Source organism: Dendropsophus ebraccatus, chromosome 3, assembly GCF_027789765.1.
Source record: "Dendropsophus ebraccatus isolate aDenEbr1 chromosome 3, aDenEbr1.pat, whole genome shotgun sequence".
Lineage (NCBI taxonomy): Eukaryota > Metazoa > Chordata > Amphibia > Anura > Hylidae > Dendropsophus > Dendropsophus ebraccatus.
The window spans coordinates 145,683,800-145,708,276 of NC_091456.1; the positions used below are offsets into that span (position 1 = coordinate 145,683,800).

General features: G+C 41.2%; 1 protein-coding gene across 1 annotated transcript in view; it reads right to left on the bottom strand.

Moving 5' to 3' along the window:
• The window catches only part of EDIL3 (EGF like repeats and discoidin domains 3), a 485,725-nt gene that overhangs the window by 192,879 nt on the left and 268,369 nt on the right, over positions 1–24,477 (bottom strand). Inside the window, exon 4 of the mRNA XM_069962882.1 lies at positions 20,655–20,768. Within this exon, the coding sequence (XP_069818983.1) occupies positions 20,655–20,768 (114 nt within the window). The remainder of the gene's footprint in view (positions 1–20,654; positions 20,769–24,477) is intronic.

Sequence of the window (24,477 nt, forward strand, 5' to 3'; positions counted from 1 at the left end):
TATACGCCTTGTAGAACTCCTTGTGTTGAGCATGGTACATTGGGGAAGAAAAGCTCTGGAAGCTGAAGCTGAGGCTAAATAGGCACATATTCTGCAATAAACTGTTACTAGTGTCTTTAAAACACTTGGAAAGTCTTTCGGGTGAAAAGGTGTTGTAGGACATGTATATAACTAATTGTGTGCTGGTTCTGTTATTGCTTTTTGAATACTGATAATTAAAAAAGACAACTGGGTGTTACCATTACCACTTGTGAGGGGCTGTGTCCCTAAACAGTGTTGGCATATGCCCCATCTGGTAACATTATGTGGTTAAATTATTCAGAAAATGAAAGAAGGAATTAAAGAAGAACCCGAGTAATGACACAACAAAGAGATCTAATAAACTATTCTCCAAAATGATTATTCTATTACTAAGTCCAACATATTAGGATAGCTTTCTAAAACAATTTTAGGTGTATAACGCCACATGCGATATAAGGCTGGGTTCACACTACGTATATTTCAGTCAGTTATTGTGGTCCTCATATTGCAACCAAAACCAGGAGTGGATTAAAAACACAGAAAGGATCTGTTCACACAATGTTGAAATTGAGTGGATGGCCGTCATATAATGGCAAATATTTGCTGTTATTTTAAAACAACGGCTGTTGTATTGAAATAATGGCAGTTATTTACTGTTATATGGCGGCCATCCACTCAATTTCACCATTGTGTGAACAGAGCCTTTCTGTGTTTTAATCCACTCCTGGTTTTGGTTGCAATACTGACTGAAATATACTGACTGAAATATACGTAGTGTGAACCCAGCCTTAGATTGTCAAAATAATGTTCTTCAGCATGATATACTAATTTTGTTTCTTTTGTATAGGTATTTCCAAATGTCTACCTTTTAGTTTTGTTTTTGTGTAATAGGGCCTTAAACCGCTGTTTGACCAAACTATATGGTTTCTGCCCATTGTTTTAGGATTTTCATTTCAGCCTCTTTTGTATCTGGTATGAACCTTTTGTCTGGACTTTTGACTTAGCTTCTGAGATCTCCTCTGGATTTGCTATTCCTGTTGGGTCTTCCATTCTGACCTACAGTACGGCTCCATCTGATTATGATTCTGTGAATGCATTGTTGCTGTGTCTGCTGTCTGTAAATTATCTTGGGACTGTAACCTGGTAATCTAAAGGGGTTAAGTTCAAACTCCTTTAAAAGGAATTGTCTGCTGTTTATCATACTCAGAGCTGTAGACATGGGCAGAATGGGGTAGAAATTAAATAATTATGAAATATATTTTATATAAGTTTTTTAAAGTAGGTTTTCTTTCCCAGCTCAAGAGTTTTAGAGATTGTGCTGAGCTGAAACATTGGTGCCTCCACCATTTCTGTCTGCATTGTTGATTTAGAGGAAGTGGTTTCCCATACTGAGTCTTGGATACTCACCTACCTAACCCTCCACCACTGCTCAATCTCGGCTGATCAGTGCTTTCTGGTACTTTGACACAAATAAATATCTGCTTGGACAATCAGTGGGTGACCCCTGTGACCAATTCTTGAATGGTCATTTCCAGTGTTTTTGAGACAGGGACTTGGAAGCACTGATCATTGAAGATCAGGCAGCATTGGACTGACGTGAGATCAGCAGGTCACTAAATTACCTCCCCCCAACCAAAAAATCTTTTTCTCTCTTTCTCTCTCTCTCTCTCTCTCTCTCTTTATATATACAGTATATATATATATATATATATATATACAGTATATATATATATATATATATATATATATATATATATATAAATCTATCTATATCTATCTATATATCATGTGTAGTGTTGATAATCACTAGCTTGGCCTTATCTGCTATGTTCGAAAAATGGAAATGTGCCATAAAGCCTGTACATATCCTTTTTTATTAAATGTATGGATTTCTTATTTAAGGGACTGGAAATATAATTACTGTAGGATTAAGGGCAAAGAAAAACTTTTTTTTTATTATTATTTTTTTAAATGAAGATGGCATTTTACATCGATCCATTGGAAAATAAAGGGTTAAAGCAATACACTGTCCCCAGGGGATATTGGTGTAGAAATCTATTCTTCACATCATCTTTATATGCTCAATTTTATTGTTTTTGGTTATGGGCTAAATGTTACATTACGCTGAGAAGTGCTCAGCCAACCATTATTTGCAATAAAGAGACTATTACCCTTTCAGAATAGATCGCTGTATTTGTAGGTTAACATTAGATTTTCTGTATGTAGGGCTAAAAACATTATTGTTTTTGTGTTGTATAAAGTACACGGCTACACATGTCTACACACCAACAGAATGACATTAAAGATATCCCCCACCCCCGCCCTCTTCTATTTGTCACACTCAGCTGTTTCTGATCTTAAACAAAATGTAATAGTCTATGAAAAGAACCTGAATAGCCTCAAAACACAGTTCTGAATCCTTGTGGAATTTATTGGAGAAATAAAATTTTGTTACAGTTTACTCATATTACCCATCTGAAAAAATAATGGCCCCCTAAAACTTAATTGGTTACACTATCTTTATTACCAAGAATTACAAGCAAATACTAATAGTTTCATCTCAATCACTTACATCACCGTTGAGGAATATTTGTCTAATTTCATTTCAAGAACATTTTAATAAATACAGAAAATTATGAGTCTGTATTCACAATTTCACTAAATGCATGGCTATACCCACAGATGTGAGGTAAGCAGACTAGATGGTCACATAGGGCATTGGGGGTGGGGGTGATTTATGGATTAAATATAAAACATTACTTTGGATCTACATTGATATAAAGAGTGGGCACACTGATTACTCAGCTTACAATATTACTTAAGGGTGGTTTCACATGTACCGGAATCGCAGCAGATTTCACTCTGCAAGTTCCGCAGTAAAAATCCGCTGCGATTCCTGACACTGTCAGTTTGTATGGGTCGAAATACCACAGCAGATTTTTCATTCCACTGCAAGTATATAAACCCCGTTCACCTTAACCCACTGCTGAGGGTATTTCAACCAAAACAAACTGAAAGTACCGGGAATCGCTTCAGATCCCGCTGCGGAACTCAAAAATGAAATCTGCTGTGATTCTGGTACGTGTGAAGTTACCCTTAATGAGTTTTCCAGTTTTTTTTTTTTTTTTTAGATTTATAATAAACTTTCCCTGCCTAGCTCTTCTAAACTGTAATTGGCCTTTATCTCACTCAGGTATAGATCACAAAGTCATTGCTGCCCAGAGCAGCTCCTACATGATGTGAAGATTTTGAAGCGGCCCCAGTCAGCAGTCTATAGCTTCAGGCACAGGACATTCTGTCTACAGGGTGGGACTTTTGCATTGGTATACAAGCTGGGCATCACTGTCTCACATGACTGACCGTGGGAACCTCAAACTAGAACTAGATTTGCATTTCCAGGGAAATACATAGTGCTTGAACGGAGCGCCCCTTTACCATTGACTTCCTTTTAAGAGAAACTTTAATCCTGGGTGCCGTCCCTTTAAGAGCGACTTGGGTCCCATCCCTTTAAGAGCAACTTGGCTCCTGTCCCTTTAAGAGCAACATGAGTCCCTTTAGGAGTGACCTGGGTCGCTTTAAGAGCGACCTGGGTCCCTTTGCTCTTAAAGGGACCCAGATTGCTCCTAAAGGAACCCAGGTCGCTCTTAAAGGGACCCAGGTTGCTCTTAAAGGGACCCATTTTGCTCTTAAAGGGACCCAGGTTGCACTTAAAGGGGTCCAAGTTGCACTTAAAGGGACCCAAGTCACTCTTAAAAGGGACCCAGGTTGCTCTTAAATGACCCATTTTGCTCTTAAAAGGACCCATTTTGCTCTTAAAGGGACATATTTCGCTCTTAAAGGGCCCCAGGTCGGTCTTAGAGGTACCCAGGTTGCTCTTAAAGGTACCCAGGTCGCTCTTAAAGGGACCCATTTTGCTCTTAAAGGGACATATTTCACTCTTAAAGGGACCAAGGCTGCTCTTGAAGGGACCCAGTTCGCTCTTAAAGGGACCGAGGTCGCTCTTAAAGGGACCCAGGTCACACTTAAAGAGACCCATTGCACTCTTAAAGGGACCCATTTCACTCTTACAGGGACTAAGGTCGCTGTTAAAGGGACCCAGGTCGCTGTTAAAGGGACCCAGGTTGCTGTTAAAGGGACCCAGGTTGCTCTTAAAGGGACCCAGGTCGCTCTTAAAGGGACCCATTTCACTCTTACAGGGACCCAGATTGCTCTTAAAGGGACCCAGGTCGCTTTAAAAGGGACCCAGATCGCTGTTTAAGGGACCCAGATCGCTCTTAAAGGGACCAATTTCACTCTTAAAGGGACCCATTTCGCTCTTAAGAGACCCATTTAGCTCTTAAAGGGACTCATTTCGCTCTTAAAGGGACCCAGGTCGCTCTTAAAGAAACCCATTTCGCTCTTAAAGGGACATATTTCGCTCTTAAAGGGACCCATTTCGTTCTTAAAGGGACCCATTTTGCGCTTAAAGGGACCCAGGACGCTCTTAAAGGGACCCAGGTCGCTCTTAAAGGGACCAATTTCACTCCTAAAGGGACCAATTTCACGCTTAAATGGACCCAGTTCGCACTTAAAGGGACCCATTTTGCTCTTAAAGAGACATATTTTGCTCTTAAAGGGACCCAGGTCGCTCTTAAAGGGACCCAGGTCGCTCTTAAAGGGACCCATTTAGAGCGACTTGGGTCCCTTTAAGAGCGCCTTGGGTACCGTCCCTGTAAGAGCGATTTGGTTACCGTCCCTTTAAGAGCGCCTTGGGTACTGTCCCTGTAAGAGCGACTTATGTAATATCTATTACAGAGTGGCTTGGGTACCGTCCCTTTAATAGCGGCATCGGTACCGCCCCTTTAAGAGTGGCTTGGGTTTCGTCCCTTTAAGAGCGACTTGGGTACTGTCCCTTTAAGAGCGGCTTGGGTACCGCCCCTTTAAGAGTGGCTTGAAGTACCGTCTCTTTAAGAGTGTGTACCGTCCCTGCTACATGCCTGCCTCAGCTCTGCTATTTTACTGACTGACCTCTGCTACTTATAATGGTAAAGATCATTGCTCGGTTACCATGACAATCTTACTCAGGTCAGGGAGAAAAAATCGTTAAGGACCTTCCATATATTACATCTTCTATTGGCCAATAGTGGACATGTGACTGTGGATGTTGTGATACATTGCCTGACAAGACTTTAGAGTTCCTATTGGCTACTATATTTTAGCTATTTGCATATGCGCTGTGATTGGCTGTTAGCGGTCAGAGTGTGGCCATTATTTCCAATGGGCCATTATTTTCTATAGGAAATTCGGGGTCTTTAAACGTAAATTTCTTAAAAATGACAAATCCAATTGAAACGAAAAATAGATAGCACACACCACAGAGGGCTTCGAAACGCAGTTTGAACTGAGTCTGTGCGCAAAGCGGTTCGGGCTGTATTACGCGCAGAAAAATGGCTGGAAGAAGAAACGGAAGAAGAAGAAGAATACGGATTACAATATAGTGTTTTCAAGCACTATAATGAATTGGCAATAGAAGCAAATTAGAGTTTAGAAGGGCTAAACTGGTCATGGTAAATAGATAAATAAAAAGTAAACTGGAAAACCACTTTAAGGCTATGGAACTAGAAAAGATAGAAAGCACCGGAGGCGCACATAGCATAAAACTGCAAACTGGAGATCACAGTAATAGCAATGCCTCAAAAGCCGCTCACCCCGGGTTATAGTGCTTTGAGCGTGACACCGCCGAATACTTGTTCAATCAATGCCTCTTAAAGTCTGTGCACTGAGCTGGGGTATCCCGGGGTCAAATAAGAGGAAAGGAGCCTGTTGGATGTTGTACAGATATGCAAGAAATCCAGGACTTCCAGGTGCTAAATGGCAATAGTGGTTTCCCACCTTAGAACTGATGGGAGTCGTAGTGATGGCAGTAAAAGCTTAATTTATTTAACAGATAACTCTTTATGAGATCAATGTCCAGATCATTGATCTGACAAAAATGCCCCACCTCGAAACGCATTATCTGTGAAATAAAATATTTTTTTACTGCCATCACGACTCCCATCAGTTCTAAGGTGGGGAACCGCAATTGCCATTCAGCCCCTGGAAGTCCTGAATTTCTTGCACGTCTGTACCTCCAACGCGCTCCTTTCTTCTACTTTAAGGCTATGTTCACACACCATTTTTATTAGATGAATGTAACATATTTGTAAATATATTAATAACATTTGTTTAATACATAAAATCTTGACGGGAAATCAAGAGTGATATCGATTTACTGGCAGATATACTGGCCATATTTTACGTTTCTAATAGTTTTTGCTGTTGAATATCTGCATTACACTAGGTCAATGGGTTATTTAAGCTTAATTCAACCACAGGAGATTCCTTCATACACTAGGCATACAGGGACATAAAACAGGTTTTATAGCTGTCTTTATTTCAATAGAATTTTGTACATTGTTTGTAACTAAAATATTTCAATTCAACAAACACATATCTAGTAAAAGCGAAACAGCACTGACCCCGAGCAATCATGTGCCTGCCTGCCTGGGTATTCCAATGCAGCTTCTCAATGCTCTCATCTCTTCTTATTATACCAATGTTTCACAGTCTGACTTTACTTTCCTCAGCTGTCACATTTTACTTCTTTTAAAATGCCCACAGATAGCAAACATGTATACAACAAATCCTTGCCATATGGAACTGCAAGCCCCCTGGTACCATTAGCTGCCAGGTTGTACCTGTACTGCATAAGCACTAAAAAGAGTATGACATAACATTGCAAGCAAACGATACAAGAAAAATAACTAGGTATTAAACATCACTATTATGTATAGATTGTAGAACAGGGACCAATCTGTATTCCAAAAACGACTCAGCATGGATTAGAGGTGCAGTGCCACTCTCTCTACCATTTCACCAGGTAAAAATAAGCAAAGCAGCATATCTTATTCTTAAATAAAGAAATGAAAATTTAAATGATCACTGTCATTTCAAAAAACTTCACTCCATGTGATAAGTCTGTGTGATTTATAATATATTTGTAAACCACTATATTTATTCCTTATCCTGTATAGTCCTAGCCACTAGGTGACTCCTTCTCTGCAATCTGCTGTTCATTGCTTGTTGTTAGGGGAAATCTGTCTCTAGTAACTTCTAGGTGAAGATGAATTCCCTGTATGCTGGGGCAAGGTTTAGCTACTGTGTGCAGGAGAGAAAGAGAGAGAGAGACTTTGCATGTTCTGAGTGATCCATACTGTTTCTGAAAGGTAAACTAAGGCTTCCCTCTTATCTCGTCTACTTAAAGAGGAACTCCAGGTAGAGGTTAAAAAAATTTAACTTCTGCAGAAGCATAACGCATTGCTTACCTGTCTATCCCAGTTTTGAAACTACTAACTACTACTTACTACTACTGCTCTGTTTTGTGTTTCTGTTCTTCCTGGTTTGGCATTTCCCAGAATACAGTGCTTTCCCTCATGTGATCATCTCAGCCCCCACCCATTACAATCAATAAAATTAGTTCTGCACCTGCTTCTGTTCGGTCAGAGATGGTGGATCACTCAGGGGATTGGGTTATCCAGCCAAACCTCCTGTGACATCATGCCCTGCCCCCTGTCTGCATCATCAGCCTGTCCTCAGCAAACACACACAATGTGAGACAGAGGCATGGAACATTTGTCTCCTAAGGTGGGATAGCAGCAGGAGCAGGAGACAATGTGCATTGGCACAGGGGCCATTTTTTTCACTTCCTGGATTTCTATCAGCTACCAGTGTGGCAGAACGATACAGATATGTTAATACATTGTATAGACATGTCTATATAACTTTTAATGTACTTTTAATAGAAAACAAGTTTTTCTTATCTGGAGTTCCCCTTTAAGTATGTACACAGTGCTACAATGTGTTCTCCACTTTTCCAATCACCAAACAAACAAACAAGAAATTTTGGAGACAGGAGGAGAGCAGGTCGGCTAGTATACATGTTAGTTATGTTCCTGGCAGTCTCAGCAGTATATTAAATTATCAATAATAACTGGGCAACCCCTTTATTCAATCCCAGTTCACCAGCATTGTGGCATGAGATGTGCTGTTGTTGGCCAGTGAAGATAGGCATATACTGGGTATTCTGTAAATGACAAAAGTCTGCATTTGACCACTAGGTGTCTTTGTATTTCCCTAAGTATCTTGAATATATTTTGCTAAACTACTGATTCTTCCTAAACTCAGTATACCTGCTAAAGCAGTGAGTCAAGTGTCCTAGGTGTTAAAGGGATATTGCCAGCCAACTCTCAAGCTATTGTGTTATTGCATCTTTCATACAAGGACTCTTAAGGATTTAAGGACTATTTCTTTAACTGGTGTGTCTTGGGATTCCAGGAGGGCATATACCATGTTAAGCCAGGTGGCACCTGCCCTTGCAAATATCAACTAGATTCCCTGGCTTACCACAACGGGAAAGAAAGAATCTGTGGGTTTACTACTGGAAAACAGCCCAGCTCTGGATCTGCCCCGTGAAATGGGGGGAATCAGAAAGAGATGTGCAATATGGAGGGAACTCTCAGGGGCTCAAAAACAGCATTAAAGTGAGTCTGTACCCACAATCTGACCCCCCCCCCAAACGGCTTGTACCTTCAGATAGCTGCTTTTAATCCAAGATCTGTCTTGAGGTCCGTTTGGCAGGTGATGCAGTTATTGTCCTAAAAAATCTACTTTTAAACTTGCAGCCCAAGCCAAACGGGAGTATCTGTGCCCTAACTTTGCACCACCCCTCCATCCCTCCGCCCCACCCTCTTCTTCATTAGGAATGCCCCAGGCAGATTGTCTCCGATTCCCCAACTGTGTCAGCCCGGCACATTGGCTGGATCGTTAAGCACCTGTGCAGTGTTCAGCATGTAGAAAATGTTCCAGTGGCATTCCTAATGAAGAAAAGGGTGAATAGGAGTGATGGAGGGTTGGTGCAAAGTTAGGGCACAGATACCCCCGTTTGGCATGGGCTGCAAGTTTAAAAGTTGTTTTTTAGGACAATAACTGCATCACCTGCCGAACATGCCCAGGACAGATCTTGGATTAAAAGCAGCTATCCGAAGGTACAAGTGGTTTGGGGGGGGGGGGTCAGATTGTGGGTACAGAGTCGCTTTAATCCACAGCAAGTTATTTTACATAGATTTTTTCATTTACAAGTCTTATAAATTGCTGGTACCCAGAATTAATTTTAGATTTGCTAGATCAACATTGTAGTCTCTATGTACAGGTCATGCTCCCTAAAGGAGTTTTTCATTTTTTACTTTTATCACTAGGATGCACCATAAATATCGAGTTGGCCGAGATGACCCCTTCTGATCACTAGACAAAGGTGTCAGCAGAGTTACTCTAACAAATTGCTGCGTCCCTTTGGCTCCAATCTGTTCTGCTTCAAACATCTACAGCTTGCTACATGTTATTGCTACATCTCTGCATGGGTTATGACCCAGTGTCTTAGATCCCTGCGCAATCTTAGCCAACATACTGGCACAAAATTCTGGCACTAATTCTTGGCATTTCCTTGGCCTATCTGTTTTGTTTTTGCAGTTGCACAAACAAACCTGAGAGCTGATGCTTGCACCTGACATGCCTATTTTATAAGACCTTTGAGATGCCCACACTTTAGGGATAACTTCCAAATACCTTATGTCACACAAATTCCAAACTATGTACGTTGGTCTTTTGAGGCTTGCGGTTAGGTTTCTTCTTCTTCTTCTTTTTTTTTTCTTCCTTTTTTTTATACATATATTAGGCATTTCACCCATGGCATTGTGTATGTGTTTTCTATGCATTCTGAACACTTTTTTTTCTCCAATTTTGCAAAAATTGCATAAAAAAGCATGAAAAAAAAAAAAACTCCACATATGAGCATAGCCTTAAATACTTCATAGACAGGAAGATAAATCAATATGAGCATGACCTTAGGCTGTGATAATTTTGTATAAATGCTGCAAAAATGCAATATGGCTATAAAGTGTGAACACATTTCATAAAGAACATGAGAGAATGATCAATCTGTAAATTACTTTGTAAATTGTTGGATCTTACTAAATGCTAATTACAGATGGGAAAAATGTATTTACCAGGCTTGTGAATCACAGAAAATCAGGCAGAATCACCTCCTGGAGAATTTTCAGAGACCCCTTCATCTCTATTGCTTACAAATTTATGTTTTGAGATGCGAACATATGGTCTATATGTAGTGGAATCTGCTGCACGATTTAGTAGAATAAATAAAAGTGAAGGTTTAATGATAGCACTCCAGCTAGGTTCCCTCACTACTATTTAGTATTCAGGAATAAAATGTAACTAGTAAGAAGCCTTTTACATAAAAAAAAAGCTTGATTCATAACAAAGGAGTCGGGTTGCTGATTGACAAAACCCAATGAGGGCACAGAAGGGCACTTCTCCCCTATCATGTGGAAAGGGGGCAGGTATTTTTAAATTGGAAAGCCCCTTTAAAGATTTGTATCATTCATGCAGCCATAGAAACTGACAGCACAGATTTGTATATATCCGTGCTGTCAGTTTCCTGCTCTGAAGCAGTGCATACTTACCTTCTGTACTTCTTGTGATCCAGCATCCTGCTTTACCAGCTTTTCCATCCTGTATGTTCATGCCCGCCTGCTCCACCTGTCAATCATACTGGAGGAGATGGTAGCCTGCAGGTACAGCAGCTGGAGCATTGGACAGCCAGATGCCGGATCATAAGCAGTATTGATGGTATACACTGCTTGGTACCTGGAAACTGACTGCAGAGACATATTCATATCCATGCTGTCAGCTACCCTTTATCGTTATTGGCAACACATCCCCTATTTACACAGAGAGATGTGCGGTTGATAACAATAACATTTTAGGCTTGCTCTAAAGACAAGATCAGCTGAGAATCCAGAGGGCCGATTATTGGCTCAAGGAGCCCTTAAAAGGGGCTGTAAATTCCCCCTCTTAATAAACACACATAACAAAATAACTTTGTAATGTGTGTTTATCAGCTGTCCGAGCCGTTCCACCTCTTTCCCTCCCCCAACTTTTGCTATACTTACCCATTAACTGTTGACCATGTCCTCTTCTCCCGGTGCCATCTTGTGTCACTGTTGTGAACGAAGATGGGGGGGAGGGGTTGAGGCGCTGCCCTGATCTTGGCTCAGTCCTGATTGTCTAAGAACCCAGAAGTGGAAGTGAGGAAGAACCAAAGAGGCCAACTGGAGCTAGAAGGACTGAAAAAAACCCTGCAATAAAAATTCTAATTAACCCTCTTTTCCTATCTTTCAAATAAAAAAATTGTTAACAAAATTGAGAACAAACAAAAAATGTATATTTATTATCGCCAGAAAAATTGCCTAATAAAATAAAACATTATTGATCTTTCACAAAAAATAGCATAAAGAGACAAAAAAAAAAAAAGTTATTTGAAATGATTAGAATAAAAGGTGTTCATACAAAGAACAAAAAACAAACCCTCAAATGGCTCTGTAGGTGGAAGAATTAAGAGTTATTGCTCTTAAAAGGCAAAGAGAAGAAAAATTTATGCAAATGAAAATTGGCTGGACCTGGAAAGGAATGTGTTGGGTTCCTGGGGCCTCACAAACCAGCCCTGATACCTGACAGGTCAGGAGAGTGGCACTTTGACTGTTGTCCTAAGCTTTCTGTGATCACGGTAAGAGAGTAACAGTCATGTCCCCACACCCCCTATTGCCAATCACGTATGATTGACAGGATTCTCCCTGCACTCAGACTGTCCATCAGCAGTGTGCCATTATAAATGACTGCTCAATATAACTGGAAACGGCCATGATCACGGCCATCATAGTTAAAGACAATGTCTCACCCCTCTCCCTAGTAGTGATTGACAGCCTGATTGACAGTAGTGATTAACAGCCCGATTGACAGTAGTGACTGACAGCCTAGCCAGGAAAACACAATATTCACAAATGCACATTTCTATAACTCCCAGCTAGCTTTTACAATTTCTTGAACTATAGAGGAATTTGAATTGAACCTGATGAGTCAGATCAGATTGAGATTCATTCTAGTTTTACGATATAAAATGATGACAGATGAAGCCTACATTGGTTGCCTGCTACATTCAAAGGCCTCATTACATAGAGTGATAATACGTCAAATCGGCCTGATTTGGCCGATTATCACTCAATGTAATAGGGACATTGATTAGCCGATGAAATGATCATCAGCTGATTGTTTCTTTAGGCCCAGACCTAAAATTATCAGCCACTAACCACACATAATCTACGAGTAATAGCAATTACACGTATTACACAACTACACAATAGCCAACGGCTGACCATTGCCCAGTTAATACATTATTTGCCCACATTCCTGGTGTTTTCCTGCGCTCTGCAAGCATCCCGGCAGCGAGCGTTAGAGCTTCAGAGAGTCCTGTCTGAGCTGATCAGCCAATCACTGGCTGGGACCGCCACGACCAGTGATTGGCTGAGTGACCTGCCAGCACAGGCTCTAGCGGTCGGTGCCGCAACACATACAGAACTCAGGAAAATGTGGACGCATACAGAACTGGGAACGTTGACAGGTAAAGTATAAACTGTTTGGGCAAGGGCTGCATGGACATCACTAACGATGTCTGTGCTGCCCTTGCTAAACAATTATTAGGCTTTGTAATAGGTCCAGTAAACGAGCGCTGATCTAGCAGATCAGCGTTCGTTTACAATATTGATTGGGCTTCTATCGACCTGTATAACAGTACCCTAAGTGTGTGTGTGTGGGGGGGAGGGTTATATACATTCGTATGTGTGGTTGTGATGTGTATATATTGGTTTGTGTACAGTATATGTGTGTCGTATGTATACATATAAGTCTCTAAAGTGACTTAAATCTTACTTTTGACTGAAAAATGAGAATTACAATTGTACAGTATGAACTTACTAAAAATGTTAAAATGCCAAATACAACAGCACTTTAAGAACAAAAGCATTCCTTAAAGAAATAAACATTGACTACTTTCCTCCTACGGAATTGGCTTTATCAAGAAGAACACACAGACTAAAAATTGAGATAAGTAAATGTGTTCTCAAACCAGTACTAAATCATTATTTTGCCTATGCTGTATACAGTACTCAGATCAAGCGACTGAACACTGGGTCCATTTGTTTCTGCTCAGCAGGGCCATCACAGAAATACAGTATCTCTGTATGCATCAATATTGGAGGGCAGCTCAGCTCCTGTCCGTTACCTACTCCTCTCCCAACCCATCACCACCTGCTGCAATATGTTTCCAAAGGTGCTCTCATCTGATCACTTTCCCGGCTGCCACCATGCTTCCTCACATGGCTCCTCCTGTACTGGCCATGTTACCCTTTTTAACGTGCCAACACACACGTTTCCAAATCTTCCCCCCACCTATCACAGCTTGGAAATAGCTTCCTTCTTTTTAAAGGGAACCTGTCACCCCCCGTACCGGGGTGACAGGCTCCCGACCCCCCGTTAGAGACCCCTATACTTACCTCATCCCGCCGGGTCCCGCTTCTGGATTCGGTCGGGTCCCGGAGATCTCAGCCGCTGCAGCCGGGCGCGCGCGCTGAGAGATGAGTCCAACGCTCATAGAGAATGACGGGAGAGTCCAGCGCTCCGTCATTCTCTATGAGCGTTGGACTCATCTGTCAGCGCGCGCGCCCGGCTGCAGCGGCTGAGATCTCCGGGACCCGACCGAATCCAGAAGCGGGACCCGGCGGGATGAGGTAAGTATAGGGGTCTCTAACGGGGGGTCGGGAGCCTGTCACCCCGGCACGGGGGGTGACAGGTTCCCTTTAAGTGTTTTTCCACCTAATATTCTGTGTCTGGAGCATTGCTATTCTTTTCCTATTATTCTGTTTCCCGACCCAAGCCTGTTTCCTGGACCATGATTCTGCTTGACCCTTCTATACCATTCTGTCTCTCCTGTTGCTGACCTGGATGGTTGACCCAAACCTATGCTCCTGCCAGACATCTGGTCCACTGGGCCACTGGGTCCCATACTTGGACCTTGCTTGTGAAATAATTTGCTACCCTCTAACCGCAGAAGTCGATCCTATGGCGGTATCCATGTTTTACAGGCAACCTTAGAGCTTTATCTAGCTTCAGCAGCCACAACTAATCAAATGCTGCACATTCGGGTTTGGATAAACTTGAGAATGCTCGAAGTTCACTCAACTCTAGTGAAGACCTAGGGCATGGACTCCAAACTGCAGCCCTCCAGCTGTTGCAAAACCACAATTCCCATCATGCCTGGACAGCTAAAGCTTTGGATTTGGCTGTCCAGGCATGATGGGAAATATAGTATTGCAACAGCTGAAAGGCCGCAGTTTGGAGACCCACGACCTAGAGAGTACTTACAGTCTACTTCTGGATATGGCCCAAAGCCAAACTGGTTTGTTAGGACAGCAGATCCACATGGCCCACGGCAATTGTTTTTAAATGAATCCCATAAAAATAGATAAAAAATACTATACTATACTGATACTTGTCCACATTCTGTGCATTGTATATGGACTTTGACTTGTAGAGTAGTCCTGAATGCATAAGCCATTATGGAAAAAATATAGCATCTGTCTGATCTGTCACTGGCAAAAAATACTAGTTGGGCACCCGTCTCTTAAGGCCTCTGAAATAGTCCCAGTAAATATAACCCCAAATGTGATGTGATCCCAGTCTTTATTACTAAACATGCCCCAATATAAATACAAGTACCGAGACATGTATGTTCTTATAAGGATTCCTTGTATTTCTAGACAACACTTCAAACACATATGGATATTGTAACCTTATAATCGACTGAAATGTAAAAGAGAAATCTCTGCACCATGTCACTTCACAGTACTATAAATGTGATAATTGAAACACTTGGTCCATGCATTCGTTTCTATTTATACATTTTAATCCCAGCATCAGTGTAAACAATCTATACAAGAAATGGCAGGTTTTTACCTTAAGCAACTTAAGCAATAAAAATGTGTGTGAGGAATAAGAACACGGATGAAATGGTGGCTATAAATACAATTTAAGCCCTATTAGTATCAACACTCTAGCAGGGAGAGAAAATATGCACACCAGGAACAACACATGAATAATAATTGGACTTCTTTTACGCAATAAATGTTAAAAATGGTCACACGCAGCTGGAACACGCCACATATTTTTACAGTAATATTTGCTTTTCACATTAAATCATCTAGGAAAAGTGCACTGAGCCTGCAGCTCTGTACTATAGAACTGTAAGCAGTCTGTGAATTAATATGTATACCTATGTATTCTTCTCTTATATGCAATGGTTCTAAGGCTGAACACCTTTGTAATATGGTATCTGATATACTGATATACATGGCTCTTTCGAATACACAGAGAATCTGTACAAATAAGCTGAATTCCTGAAACACAAAGTACTACATCATAGTCATAGCTGTAGGCACTCCATGGGCCACCATATGGTGTCTACACATAGCACCTGGCTGTTCTCCCTTTGACACACTGTTTGTTAGTAAGAACACCTCTGTAATCCAATAGAGAATGTCACTGTATGTAATAATCTTACATTTCCGAAATCAAAGACATAACATGGCTCAGCAGGATCTCGTAGCTTTCTATGTGTGCCATATTATAACTCATTGTAAGAAGAAATCCTGCACTCACCAGTATATTTCTTGCTGTTCACATTTCACATACACACATTATACAGTGACTCACAGGTGACGTCTTCGTTGATCTTATTGTCACTCTCCTTTTCCTCTCCATCCGGCAGCGACCTCCATGACGGTTTCTTGCAGCTACAATTAATCTCTTTAGGACCTGCCAGACAGACATCTTAGGCTCCGCACTTCCAGCAACTTCCTTCCCCTTTTCCCACTTATAAGGTCCCAAACTGTATGCTGGGAAAGCTGGGTGACCTCCATTATACACTGACATACAGGATGCTGGGAAAGCTGGTGACCTCCATTATACACTGACATACAGGATGCTGGGAAAGCTGGTGACCTCCAGTATACACTGACATACAGGATGCTGGGAAAGCTGGTGACCTCCATTATACACTGACATACAGGATACTGGGAAAGCTGTATGACCTCCATTATACTGACATACAGGATGCTGGGAAAGCTGTGTGACCTCCATTATACACTGACATACAGGATACTGGGAAAGCTGGGTGACCTCCATTACACTGACATACAGGATACTGGGAGAGCTGGGTGACCTCTATTATACACTGACATACAGGATACTGGGAGAGCTGGGTGATCTCAATTACACTGACATACAGGATGCTGGGAAAGCTGGGTGACCTCCATTATACACTGATGTACAGGATGCTGGGAAAGCTGGGTGACCTCCATTAAACACTGACATACAGGATGCTGGGAAAGCTGGGTGACCTCCATTATACACTGACATACAGGATGCTGGGAAAGCTGGTGACCTCCATTATACACTGACATACAGGATGCTGGGAAAGCTGGTGACCTACATTATACACTGACATACAGGATACTGGGAGAGCTGGGTGACCTCCATTACATTGACATACAGCATACTGGGAAAGCTGGGTGACCTCCATTATACACTGATGTACAGGATGCTGGAAAAGCTGGGTGACCTCCATTATACACTGACATACAGGATACTGGGAAAGCTGTATGACCTCCATTATACTGACATACAGGATGCTGGGAAAGCTGTGTGACCTCCATTATACACTGACATACAGGATACTGGGAAAGCTGGGTGACCTCCATTACACTGACATACAGGATACTGGGAGAGCTGGGTGACCTCTATTATACACTGACATACAGGATACTGGGAGAGCTGGGTGATCTCAATTACACTGACATACAGGATGCTGGGAAAGCTGGGTGACCTCCATTATACACTGATGTACAGGATGCTGGGAAAGCTGGGTGACCTCCATTAAACACTGACATACAGGATGCTGGGAAAGCTGGGTGACCTCCATTATACACTGACATACAGGATGCTGGGAAAGCTGGTGACCTCCATTATACACTGACATACAGGATGCTGGGAAAGCTGGTGACCTACATTATACACTGACATACAGGATACTGGGAGAGCTGGGTGACCTCCATTACATTGACATACAGCATACTGGGAAAGCTGGGTGACCTCCATTATACACTGATGTACAGGATGCTGGAAAAGCTGGGTGACCTCCATTATACACTGACATACAGGATATTGGGAGAGCTGGGTGACCTCCATTATACACTAACATACAGGATGCTGGGTGACCTCCATTACACTGACATACAGGATGCTGGGAAAGCTGGATGACCTCCATTATACTGACATACAGGATGCTGGGAAAGCTGGGTGACCTCCATTATACACTGACATACAGGATGCTGGGAGAGCTGGGTGACCTCCATTACATTGACATACAGGATGCTGGGAAAGCTGGATGACCTCCATTACACTGACATACAGGATGCTGGGAAAGCTGGTGACCTCCATTATACACTGACATACAGGATGCTGGGAGAGCTGGGTGACCTCCATTATACACTGACATACAGGATACTGGGAAAGCTGTGTGACCTCCATTATACTGACATACAGGATGCTGGGAAAGCTGGATGACCTCCATTACACACTGATGTACAGGATACTGAGAGAGCTGGGTGACCTCTATTACACTGACATACAGGATGCTGGGAAAGCTGGGTAAACTGTGAACATTGGCGCCGGGGGCGGGGCATATCGCGGGGGCGGGTCTTATCGGGACATATCTGGGGCTCCCTCTGGGCAGGCTTCCCCCCACCCCCTCCTCATAGCCCCCATTAGATACTCACCTCTGTCCCTGCAGCCTCCAGCTCCTCTTCTCGGTGAGTCCGTCCTCTTCTGGCTTCCGGTGCAGGCAGCCATCCTGTCATACAAAGGCTGCCTGCACAGGAAGCCTCTGTGTCTCTGCCCCGGCTGCTGTTTCCTTTAGCTGTGCGTGCTGTACACACAGCTAAAGGTCTCTCTGGCCAGGGGATCTGGAACTTAGATTCCAGATCCCCTGGCAAGCCCTAAGGATGCAGGGGCTGCGGGACGGGTACTGTCGGGCGCCGCCCGACGCCCCCTAGCTGTGGGCGCCCCGTGCGGTAGCCCGGCTCGCCCGCCCCTACAAACAGGCCTGATAAGTACTACCATGAAAATAAGACTTTGCTAAATACATTCTGAAAAAAGCAGAGTACAACCATTTACTCCATCCACTTGATACAAAACAGAGGACCTGAAAGGCTCCTTGGGCTGACATAGATTCTAAAGCTTTGTTTGTTTCTGCCTTGACCTCACCGAGCATCCTCCAGAAGACGCCTCAACATGATGTCACCCTTGCCTCTCGCAAAATCTCTGGTTGGTAAAAGTCAGGCTGGGTGGGACATTCCCATTTTCGGACTCTCTTCAGATGCTATGGTCATGGGTTTTGCTAATATTTCCTCTTTGGTTATGAGTAGAGATAAGTGAAGCGAATCTGACGAATTCCAAAATGCAGCTAATCGAGCATTAAATTTGCTTCGTAGCATTGCGCAAGCTCACTTAACATGCCGGCCGCATTGGCTGCTGCACATGTTAGCTTGCAGGACTGTTTTTGGCGAGAGCCAGGGATTATCCATAATCATATCTATTATCAAATCAGCTGCAAACCCCATTGTGATGTCAGCAACCTCACCCTCTATATAAGGCGATTGGCTTTCGGGAGGCGGACAGTTGGCTGTGTATAGTGGAGAGCAGGTTGCAGCAGGCAGTTAGAATAGGAAGATAATTACAGAGAGATTGGGAGAGAGAGGAGAGGAGGGGGGATTGTGGGTGGTTTTCTCTGGGAGCAGTAAAGCCATTGTCCAGTATAACAAGTGAGTGTTGTTCATTATGCCAAATCACTGGGTGCTGAGTGTGCATTATAGGAAGGATCTTAATACCTCATTGGGTGCTCATTTACCAATGTCCACTGCTGTCCTGGGAGAAAAATGATATTACGCTGCTGATCCACCAACGTCCACATCTGTCCATGGCGGAAATGGAATGATTGACAGGCTGATTGACATTTTTTAAAAGTTTACATTTTCCAATTTTGACACTGTCACAACAGCTGTTGAAAAAAATCGCTACTCTTTAATAGTCCCACTATTATAGCTACTATAGTTTGGCTGTTTTAATAAAAATTTGTTTGTATTTAATTGCGAATATTTGCAAATTCGCACTAATATTTGTGAGCTTCGCAAAATGAATTTCCAATTAATTCATCTCTAGTTATGAGTTCTGTTTTGCTAGGCTGTAACTTACTTACCTGTTAATTTTGGCCTAGGAAGGCGATAATAGCGGGTATTGCATCTACCGTTACAAAGTCCAACTGGCCGGAATACTAGGACTTGCTCAGTGTCAGAAGGACTTTACTAGAACTTGCTTTGTGTATCCAGCAATTCTTCTGTATTCATGTGTATACCTTATCAGAGCTTTGTACCTACCTTCTTTGTATACAGATTGTATGCAGCCTGTTTTGTCTTTCATTGTAAATATTAAATAAAATACTGTTTCGAAAATAAGACTTTGCTTCATTTTGCAGTAGGCTTGAAATATAAGCCCTACCCCAAAAGTCAGGCCTAGGGAAAGTCAGCTGACCAGATCCCTGACACTGAGTGGCTGAACATCAGCCAAGAATGGTACACAGTAGGAGACAGTGAATATGGGAGGAAGGAGGGTATGTGGTCCAACTACAGAGGGAGAAAATAATGTGGACTACCTGCAGTGGGGAATTTATAAGAGGGGGAAAACCAAAGAGGGGAGAAGGAGTTATACAGTATGGAGGCCTAATTGCAATGAGGATGATGTATACATTGTGAGGGAAGAACTAGAGAAGAGGGAGGGAGGTGTATAGTATGGGGGCTTACTGAAATGAGGGGGATGTAGCCAGTATGGTGGAAGAACTACAGAGGGGGTACAGTATATAGGCCCAATAACAGTTTAAGAACCTAACAAAAGTGGGACATTATGGTGGCTAACTATCGTATAGACCCTCCCTTATTTACGGAAAAACACAGTAGCAAGTAAATAATCAAACAATTGTTTTTCATTGTTCATTTGCTATGTAAATAATTAAAATAAATATAAATATTAGTATAAACATCAAAAAATGTCTAAAAATGAAAGCATCAGTTCTTTTTTTTCCGCCACTTTGTAAAGTGATACAGCCTATTAACTATACAACTATCTACATTTCTAACAGCACAATAGATCAATACAAGATTACAATAGAAGGCTGAAGAGATTAACAAGAAAGCCTTTGCTTTAGCACAGTAATAGAAAAATAGATGTTGTTCCCTATCATGAAGACACTACTGATTTGCCGAGCCGATAGTAGTCCGTGTTATGTTTGATATGCAGAACAGTTTGATAGTAATTTAAGCAGACACCAGACTCATGTGATTGATATCGCCTCTATTCATCAGACGCAACAGGCTTTTTACTAAATAAATCACATTCACAGCCCGCTCGGGTTTTGAAAACAGAATTCCTACAAAAGATGACCCTTCTATCTAACCAAATGTGGAAATGTTTTGATACATTTGTCTGTTCACACTGGAAACTTGCTGGTATAATTGTATCAAACAAGCAAGAGATCTACTTACTGTACTGACAGTTTCTTCCCATGTATTCACCAGGGCATTCACATGAGTAGTTAGCCACCAGATCTGTGCATATTCCACCATTCCGACATGGATCCCTTTCACATTCATTTACATCTGTGGAAACAAAGAATTTATTTGCAGAAACACCTTGGAGATATTTCAAGCTTCAGTTTGCAGTGATTTTTTTTTTTTTTTTACCCAAACAACAAAGAGCGAATATATAATGCCATATGTATGCATTGTGGAATTACTGAGGATTTCATTCAGAATTTTACAATGAAAATCTGCAACATAGCACAGTTTTATAGGTAAAAGGAATTTAGAAAACCACATCTATATGCAGGAAAAATTCTTCTCAGGTAAGCATCCATGTATCTGCTCAAGATTACCATTCAAGGAATAGAATACAGGGCAAAATCTGCATCAAACTCCTGTAACATGGGGAATTTGACAAGCATGTAAGTCTGCCTTCTGTGCTCACTGCCTTAAAGGTGATACGTCAGTTAAAAAAAAAAAGAAAAAAGAAAAAGACCTTTGTGTATAAGTCAAGGTTACATTTTTACAATAATATTTAGTGATTTTTTTTTCTTAATGTCCCATGTTAATATTTATGTTTTAAAATAATCTTGAAACTTAGATGTTTTTATCCACGTTAATACATAGAGAGGACTACTTAGCTCAAAAATATAATGGGGAGGACTACTTAGACTCCTTCATTTGTTGGCTTTTAGTAAAGGAATGGAAGAACACAGAAAGATAAAAATTGCAGATAAAGTGTTGTATACTCTACTGATGTATAATTTACTGATAACTTAAGTTTAGCAGGGTTTTTGGAGGAGTCCTTTTAAGCAGTCTCCTTAGCAAACTGTTAGAAGGTGGCGTAAGTTACACTGAGATTTGGAGAGTGGTGAGTATGTATGGATCTGTGTACCACTGCTATGTTTATCTGCAGTAGCCCCTCGGGAGAGATTTTGTTTAGTAAGCCGCTAATTCTTATTAAATATTAGGGGTTAATAAGAAATAATAGGGCTTAAAGACATACAGAAACGAGTATCCCATACAAAAATACTTTGCAACTTGCCTGCACTCTATACTGGATTTGGTTAAAAAGGAAAACTACTGGGTGGACTTATGAAGGCCGGTTTATCTGTACCTGCCCTATGCCCCAGACCAGATTTATGAGACCTCCTCCCCTATAACTGATTTATCATGATTAATCATGGGGATAATCAACACCATCTACAGAGCTGGTGTGGATTTCATTTCTGAGGCTGCCTCTAAGGGTGCGTTCACCGGTACAGGATCTGCAGCAGATCTGCAGCAGATTTGATGGTGCAGATTAGAATCTTCAGCAGATCCGCAGCAGATTTAATGGCCTAGAATTTATTTGCTTTTAATCTGCAGCTTCAAATCTGCGCCATCAAATCTGCTGCAGATCCTGTACGTGTGAACGCACCCTTAAAGAAAAATTTTGTACTCTAACATAGCCTATAAGTACAACAGATTCTGGTTAAAGGAGTTACAACTGAGAAAAAAATCAACTCAACTGGTGTCAGCAAGGTGTACAGATTTGTAAATTACTTCTGTTTATGAATCTTAAGTCTTCCAGTTTCTGGATGTCCAGCAGGAAGTGGTGTATGCTTTCCAGTCTAACATGGTGTTCTCTGATGCCACCCCTGTCTGTAACAGGAATTGTCTAAAGCAGTGGAGGTTTTCTATGGAGATTTGCTTTTGCTTTGAACAGTTCCTGTCACAGACAGAGGTGGCAGCAGAGAGCACTGTCAGACTGGAAAGAAAACACCACTTCCTGTAAGAAATAGAAGTCATTTACAAATCCGTATAACTTTCTGACATCAGTTGATTTGAAAACATTACTTTTTTCTCCTCTGGAATACCCCTTTACCTACACAAGGCTACAAAGAAGTTTAAAATAGCACATCATTGTAAGTTAAAGAACTTTCCAACATTTATACATACTGTATAATTTACATATAAATAGCATCATTAAAACTATACATCACATTGTAATGTACACCAGTGAAAGAAAATAATCAGAGGTTTGAAACTGATCATAATTTTTTATTTTATTGATTCAGTCTTAGTTTCTGATATATTACTGGTTACAGCATATATTTTACTGTTCTATTGTCTCTTTTTCTTAATTATTTAGTAACTTTCAGTAAGAGGTTAAAAGGTCTTAATAGCTTGCGGATCTGCAGTAAGGGCTATGACCAATCAAATTTGCTTTATCTATATGAGGTCACATTATGGCTCCTAAATCCTAGAACCAGAAACTCTCATGAATGTTCATTAGCAGCCATTATGATAGGATACATAGATAAAATTCAGGACAGCTGTAGTGTAAGTTACTAGAAGAAAATCATGCACCTAGGTCAGCATATATTTATCATATGAGTCTAAAACGATTGCCCCAAATACATATAAACTATATTTTTTAAAGTAAAAAAATGCTAACTTATTATATACACAGATAGGAAGCTTATATGGGTAATTCTCTCTATTTCATGATGCTGCACAGACCCACAAGATGCTGCACTCTATGTCTACTACATGCTGCCTTGAGCTGGCTATACACGAGCTCATTTGACAGACAGATCTTCCTCCCAATTCTACCATAGACTTGCATACTTGGTCAAGCATATATTATACGTGTTTTCAATGGGGATCATCGAATAAGCCACTATCAATCTTTATGGCTATGCTCCCTCATAATATTTCTGTGAGTCTTTCAGTCAGTATTTTTCCAATCAAAATCAGAAGTGGAAAACTATAATGGGAAGATTTTCACAGCTTCTCGTGTTTTCAACATGCTCCTTGTTTACTGACTTAAAGGCTGAGGCAATTACTATTTGTGAACATATCAGTGGTCTCTTCGTTGGGACTCAACGGAATGGGCATGTTGGAATCAAGGAGGAATCAAGAAGTCTCCATGCATATAAATAATACAAAGTCAAGTGATTTCAGTGAAATCAGTGGTAGAGATGAGCGAATCGCTGATCTCAATAAAACAAATCGCTTTGTTTGATCAGCGCTCGGCTTATCAGGCCTTTAGCCTCCCAGCGCTGTTCCGCTCCCTGCCACTCTGGGTCAAAAGCTGGGTCCAATCCTGGAAAACTTCTGGGAATACGCTCACCTCTAATCAGTGGGTTTGGCAAAATTGTTTTAAATGCGTATGGGCACTTAAGGCTAGGTTCACATATATTAAAAGGTAAGTATGACCATAATTCTGAGTAAAAATAAAACAATTTGTGAACAGATTATAAAAATCATTCCTATTTTGCTAAAGCAGGTATTAAAAAAACGAGCATGTTCATTATTTGGACAGTGATAATCAGTTACAGTCATTACTATATGTAGTGTGTGCACTACCGACAATTTTTCATTAGCATCAGCCGAAAGCCTTATAATAATAAAAACAGCCATAACCATGTTTGAACCTCAAAATTAGAGCTGCATTTTATTATTTTTTTTTTCCTCCTTTTTTACGGCATGTGAACATAGCCGGAGAACATTATTTTATAGTTATTGGTTTACTATTAGTCAGCAAGGTTCCACTCGTAGGCCATATGTAATTTTGCACCGAAATAACGACAGTTGCTTTGAAATAAGAAAAAAAATTACAAAATATAAAAACAGACGTCATACGGTTGTGGATAAAGTGTACAGACATCACAGAGAAACTAAGAGACCACGTGAACAAAAATTTAGATAACAAGAAATATAACTGGACCCTAATCGAAGCTACAGGTTTCCAGTAAACTATATAAATTTATTCTTGGCCAAGTGAATTTGGCATCTTAGA